A 7,130-nucleotide genomic window follows, 5' to 3' on the forward strand; every position below is an offset into this window, starting at 1 on the left:
AATTGTCCAAATGAAGAATCTACATGGTGGAAATTGCTCATCGGATACTACAGAGCAGTTGAAAAGGGAATAATAGAGATAAAATCCAGGAGGTAATGGGTCCTAATTAATAATTTTTTTAGACAAAATTCCACAAAAAAAAAAGAAAAGTCGTAGCTTTATGCCCTACAGGGGGCGCTCTACTTAGAAGGTGATATAATTATGATTTCCAAGTGCCTAAAGGCTTCTTTATGTCTCATTTTAGATGTTTTTCAGCCCATTTTCTTTACATTAAGGTGGATTTACTTAATAAAGACAATAAACTAGTGGAAGATTGGCTAAAGCTTTACAGTTTAATTTAGGTAATTTGTTCTCACCTAGCAGGAGGCCTCCTTCTTACAGAATGCATCTGTTCTTTCCAAGGTTTCATCTTTAAAGACCGATCTGCTGGAATTAGAGAACCGTCTGAGCCAGAACCCCCCGGCTCCATGCAGCCCCCTCCCTTAAAAAAAAAAAAAAAAAAAAAGGATGGAGGGTGTCCATCGCAAAGATGTCTGTCGCGGTGTCCATAAATGTAGTTTCTACTGTGCAAAGGCAGCTTAGCATAATTCAGAAATTCCAGACGGTCTGTACAGAGCTAAAACCCTCAAAGCTGCTTTCTCCACCCCCCCACCACCACCTCATCTCTCCCAAAAGCACTTCCGCACAAACAGGAATTCTGCATGGCTCAAACTGACGACTTCCTTGGAATAACAGCATCCCATCTACAGTCCTACTGTTTGTGAAAGGGAACAGGCCAAAACAACAGCTAAAATGCAGCTTTTTTACCCCCACATCCTTAAAGATATCACATAAAAATCCATGAATTGGTGTAAAACCAACCAGCCTGCAAAGTCCAAACCAGAAGCTGCTTGGAAAGAGGCTGGCACACTCACAAAGTCCTGAATGAAGTATCGGCCGTTCACGTGAACTTTGACCACCAAGATAAACAGCCTTTTCGGAGGCAGCGGCTGAAAGGGGGGCAGCCCCCGTCGACGGCTACCGCTCCTGCATGGTGATTGTACACCGACACCGCAGACGCTTATCCTGGAGATAATGCTGGATGAACAGTTAAAAATAATAAAAGGACAGTATTTGCATAAAATCATTTTTACAAACCCAACACGATTGTTGGAATTTGGAATCTGTTAGAAATTTAAGCTGCAGACGGGATATATGATTGAGTTAAAGAGCTTATTCCATTATTCCTTTTTTACTAGAATGTAGTTCATTCTTAATTACAAAATCAGCGAAACACATAAGATAGAGGACAAAATCTAAATATTTAAGATGGATTAGCAACCTCTATTTTCTGCATTAACTAAGTGTACAAGACTAATAAAGTCTTATTTGCAATCATTTGCTGCTTTCATCACATTTGAGTACGGACTTGTTTTATTTGAGCTGACTTTGAACCTTTAGAATAGTATTTTTTTGAGTATGCTGCGTTATTTTATTTTTTATTTTTTGCAAAGGCTATGCCCAAATTCCCTCTCTAATCCCTAACTACTAAAAAGTATATAGTGCCCTGGATTTTAAAGGCAATACGGACACGATGCTCACTACTTTTCTTTCGTTAAAATCAATACGAATATTTCACAACGTTTATTTGTGACTCCACTCTGTTCAGATGGTGAAAATGTAGATGGTTTAATCAATTATTTTTGTTCAAAATTGTTCAACCGCAATGCATTGTGGTCTATATTTGCTAATCTAGTGAGCATCGATGCACAGTAGTTTTTCGCAAAGGCTTCTGGGAAATTTCCAGTGCACTCGATTTTGGAATTAGTAGATTCGGACAGCACTAGAAAATGAAGAACACTGTAAAATAAGTAGGGGGAATTTGGACTAGTGCTGCCACAAACTATTATTTTAATAGTCGACTAGTCACCGATTATTTTTACCGATTACCGGTAGTCAACTAATCGGGTCATGCATGAAGTAGAAGTAAAACACACATCTTAACAATCACTAGCTTTAAATTAACTAAAATCTAGATTCATAATGCTAGTGTGAATGTTGTAAGCTGAATTTGGCTGCTGAAGATGCTGACAATGATGGCTAAAAAAGATGAAGCTAATAGCCAGCTACAATATTAGTCGAAAGCCAAATTAGCCTTAAAAAATGTTGAAAAAAAAAAAAACAAATTAGCCAAAATAGCTAGCATGTAGCTGAAATATTAGCTAAACTTCAAAATAGCCTAAAAAACAAAAAAAGCTTAAGAAATATTTGCAAATTCTAGAATAGCCGAAAAAACAAAAAAAAATCTAAAGTTAGCCAAAATAGCTAGCATGTAGCTAAAATATTAGCTAAACTCTAAAATAGCCTAGAAAACTCTAATAAAAGCCAACATTGTTTAAAAAGCTATCAGAATGCCGTTATACCTTTCAACTTTACTATACTCTGACTCCATATATTTTAAAGTAACAACTAATCGACTATTGGACATACTGAAAGTTTGATTTATTTGATTTTTTTTAATAAATAGCAACAACCACTAGAGGGCACTGTAGGTGCGTATAGTACTTGGTACTGATCGCAACACAGCAGAAGAAGTGCCGCTCAGTCCTAAGCTACGATGACACTGCCTTCAATAACAAGCATTCAAGCGACCATTTTCAATGAAAAGTCTATGGAAACGTGCAGTTTTAGCTTCCGCGTTCGCATGCCGCTAGGCAAATTTTTAGGTTGATGTTCGGGCTCTACGTACAACGTAGCCAATCAGGGACTCAACACCGACACAGACAATGAATAATTCAGAAATATAAGGAGACGTTTCATGAAGCTAACTAAGCATTAATGTGTAGTGAAACTTGCATATATTATCTATTATTGTTATTTATTCTGTTGTTATGATTTGCCTTTCCAGATAAAATGTCCATTCTTGTTCCCGTACTTTGTTGAATAAGTGCGACTTATACATGATTTTTTTGTCTATATTAAGTATTCTTTTGTTGCTGCAACTTATGCTCCAAAAAATACAATCATTTTTATTTACAACAAAATCTGTTAATGCACATTTGCCAATAAGTCCTAATAGTAATTGCATTTCCCTTCGTGTTTATATGCTAATTTAAATGTTGTAATTAGCTGAAATTCAGATTGTTGAATTTGATTTGTTAATGTAGGCTAAAGAGGATCCTGTTATCTAACCTCAGGTTTTGCATTATTTTCAGGTAGATGATCTAAAGGTGTTTCCTTATATTATCAGTTGTGATCCACTTAACAAAAACTGCCAGTTTTGTGACATTCGACTCAATGTTTGCAGTGCTTATTAAAAGGTGAAGAGAGGAGGATGCCAGATGGCTGCCTCATGATACAAACATAGGGGAGAAACGAACAACATCCTACCTGGACCTCCTGCAGGAGCTGGATGGACCTCTCTCTCACATCTTCGAAAGGACACCGTTTGGAGAGCATCAGAAGGTGAGCCAAGATGTCATTCAGATCGCTGCCGAGCGAGGTTGCCGGGGGCGATGATGTGAGGGGTCCGATGGCCTCCACTTTCCTCGCGACCTCCTGGGAAATGATCTCCATGGCTTCCAGCCTGGAGCCGAGGTCCCGACTGCCCAGCCTGTCCCACCTTCCCAAGGACTCCTGCACCTCCATCATTTGACGTACGGGTAATGCTTGAACTGTCTCACAACCAGCTAAAAGTCAAAAATAAAAGACATATTGTATTTAAAATATGGTATGTGTTCTTTAATTTGGAAAAAACCTAAAATATTGCGATTATTGTGTGAAAATTTTGAGATAAAATATGACAAAAATGAAAAACAATTTTTAAAAAAAGAGAGAAAATTTTGTTTTTCCAGTCAAAGAAAGAAAAGGTTAAATTCTTCTGGGGTTTTCCATCAAAATGCATTCAACATATTTCATTTTTTAAGTCTGAAATAATCTAATATACATCATGAATGCACAGAAATAAATTAATAATAATAATATCTTTAAATATTTAAACAATTTTGCTAAAACTGCTATGAAATCTAAAATCTGCCCATTATTGACTGAACTATTGTCATTTTGGTGCATTTAAGAATTAAAGCGGTGCTGTTTTAAAGCCATGTTTTTTGAAAGGGGAAAAAGCCCATTCAATCCGCCTGTCTGTCTCTGTCTTGACTGTCAGTACTTTCACGCCGACCGTTAACAAAGAAGACAGAAAGTGCACCAGATCTGCGGCGCCAGCAGAGCAGCCACAAACAAACCTTTCCGGAAAAGCCCCCCAAAAAACAGTGTCATTCTTCAAAACTCACTTTATCCTCATTATTCGGTAGCAGGTCCTCCACAACGGGACGCCTTATCCCTGCACAGTGACCAGTTACTCCCAGGGCAGAAATGATAGGAGGCAACAACTTGAGGGGGTAAACATCTGATTGGCACAACGTGTCAACCAATGAGCGCGGCCCTACAGCCTCTGGAGGCGGTAACTTTTGAATACTCAAAAATGATTGGTTGGTGGGAAGCGGCTAGCAGGGTTAGCAAAGACTTTCTGGGAAATTGAGTTTGCCGTGCGATAGCTAGCGTTGAGCGAATGTAAAGTAAACTGCATTTCCCACAATGCCTTTCGCGCGTGCAAGCAGCCCCCCTTCCACTTGTTTATCAGAAAATACAGACAAGCAGAAAAACAGAAAAACGAAGAGAAATATTCATTTTAGCTCGTATTTTTTAAGCTCAAATGACCTAAATGTTTTGAGAAAAGAAAGAAATTAAACTGCTGGACTAGACATAAAAATAAATATTTTTAGTTCATTGTTAAGATACAATAGATCCATCTATTAAAAAAATAATTGTCATTTTACTTTTTCATTCATATATATTGATGAGAATGTTAAATAGTTTTGGGTAACACATTTTAATAAGGAATGATTTGATTTTTCCTATTTTAAATTAATTATTAATTTTAGAATTATCTTATATAAGTTTCTTCATATGTATAATCCGTACGTGTGTTTAGGTTGGAGAATTTCACCACAAAAAAAAATAATAATAATAAATAAAAAATAAAAAAAACTCTTTAAAAAAGAACTAATGTGGGATTTCATTTTTTATTTTTAGAAAACTCAATTTTGACAATTTAACTGTAGAGATTAATTTTATTTTTTCACAAAATAGGGACAGTACATTCTGAGCTAGTCTAGTGAAGTAAAAGAGCAAAGTAAGCTTGTTTTTAAAATATTTTTACTATGATAGCATAAACCACCCACTAAAAAAAAAAACTATGTTTAACTGATGCTCTACAATCTATTGCGCTTTCGGACGGGTCTAACATGATTATAGTGACAACAAATAAGGGAATTCATCCAAAATGTTGCCCTAAAAGCATAACAATGTTTTTTTTTAATAATTATAGCATCTAATATTTGAATTAAGTATTTGAATGTTGTTTGTAAAGGAAGATCTCACATGAATATAAATCATGCAATAGTGGACACTTGTTTATACTGATAGCAGAACTTGGAAGTTTTAAGATTTGTTCTTATATTTTTTAATTAAATTTTAAGGTAATTGCTCTTCATGTTTTGGAAAATAAATTGTTATACATTGAAATAATCAGAGTGTAAACTCTAGTTCAATATAACGCCCACTTTAATCAGTTTTAAGGATTTCCTCAAGTGTTCCTGTTTCACCACAAAACCGTAAATGTTGAGTATTGTTCCTTTGCACCGATGGCGTACTTTGTCCATTTCCGTCCCTGTGGCCTTACCCTGTTTGTTTTTCAAGCGCCCCGGCAGCTGCTGCCTCATGGAACGCTCCTGATCTAGATTATCGGCAGTAATTGGGACAAAGGTAAAAAACAACCCCAAGACCTTGATTTTGGACACCCCATGCTCTAATAGCAATAAAAATGAACAAAAAACGAGCCGTCAGGAGCTTAGAGATACATTTATTGTACAACACAGCAACAACATTAGCATGCAAGTCAGGAATGACACGTGTAAGGCATTTTCTTTATGTAAAAGCTGCCTTTGTCACTAGGTTATCCCAATTTTAAAGTGCAAACTTACAGAATGAAAGGATTTGACATACAGCACTACACCGGAAACAGATCTATGAGCCAGACATGGAATGAAAGAAAAGGTTTTGATTTACAGATCCTGACCGGAAGTTCAAGATCCCATGAGAAAGCATCACTGGAGATGGTTTCATTTACAAAACTGTGACAGGAACGTTAACTGGAGACAGACACAGAAATGTTCGCTCGCGTTATTTAAAAAAATAAAAGGGTCACCATCAACAGATTGTCCGTTACACGACTGGAATACACGTATAGCAGGCGCCACATTCGGAAGTTGAAAAGTTAATGACCAAATTGAAAGTTCCAAAGAAACACATTGAAGACGACTGGAGGCCTCGACGATGGATCACAGAACCGAGGCCGTCACAGAACCACAACAAGCTCAAAAACGTAATGATCTGCTACTCACAGCTGGACTGTGTAAGCCAGACTCGCACCAAATTATTGCCAATATAATCTGAAATACCTGCGTGTGCATAAACGTCTGCACACAAGATGGCTTTCGGGTCTTTGTGAGGCGGGTGCACCGCTGCGAAGCTGCATGCACGGCCAGGACGCACGCCCGGATCTGCATGTCAATTCAATGAGTCTCTGGGCGCAGATTTGAACACTACTTTAACTATGGTCACAACCACTGCAGCAGCGATTTCAAATTTAGAATATACAATATACACACATAAATCCTCAGTACTCTGTACACCATCTTAAAGATTCATTTCTCTGTATGTACACATATGGAAAGAAAAAATATTTCTCTAGTTGGATGTAAACACTGCAGTAAACTGGGAGTTTCTTGTGGTCTGCGCATCATTAAGCTTTTTCAGTTAAAACTATATAATAAATAATGTAAAAATATGAAGCTAAAATGCCCAAAAATTAAAGAAAAAAAAAAGCACTTTTGGTTAACACTAAAAAGGCAAAACAAAAACTACAGCTCAGCACCCTAAAATACAGTAAGCTTACCTTAAATCTGCTTATTATAAAACTAATCAGAAGAATTGATCCAATTATATGACTCAAGTATGGCACCCTACAAGGAACAAAATTAATATCAAAATTTGTCACCGTCTTTTTTTTTTTGGCAATTAAAAAAAAA

General features: G+C 36.7%; 1 protein-coding gene across 2 annotated transcripts in view; it reads right to left on the minus strand.

Annotated features, from left to right (window-relative positions):
* Positions 1–4,417, minus strand: part of sesn1 (sestrin 1) — a 67,076-nt gene extending 62,659 nt beyond the window's left edge. Inside the window, exons 1-2 of one of the 2 annotated variants that reach the window (XM_024290848.2) lie at positions 4,272–4,417; positions 3,370–3,668 (exon numbers count right to left, since the gene is read on the minus strand). In XM_024290848.2, the coding sequence (XP_024146616.1) occupies positions 3,370–3,630 (261 nt within the window). In that variant the 5' untranslated portion in view covers positions 3,631–3,668; positions 4,272–4,417. Of the gene's footprint in view, positions 1–3,369; positions 3,669–4,267 lie in introns of both variants that reach the window. The other variant, XM_024290849.2, reaches the window with a different exon arrangement.
* Between the last annotated feature and the right edge of the window lie 2,713 nt (positions 4,418–7,130).

Source organism: Oryzias melastigma, linkage group LG24 (genome assembly GCF_002922805.2).
Source record: "Oryzias melastigma strain HK-1 linkage group LG24, ASM292280v2, whole genome shotgun sequence".
Taxonomy (NCBI): domain Eukaryota; kingdom Metazoa; phylum Chordata; class Actinopteri; order Beloniformes; family Adrianichthyidae; genus Oryzias; species Oryzias melastigma.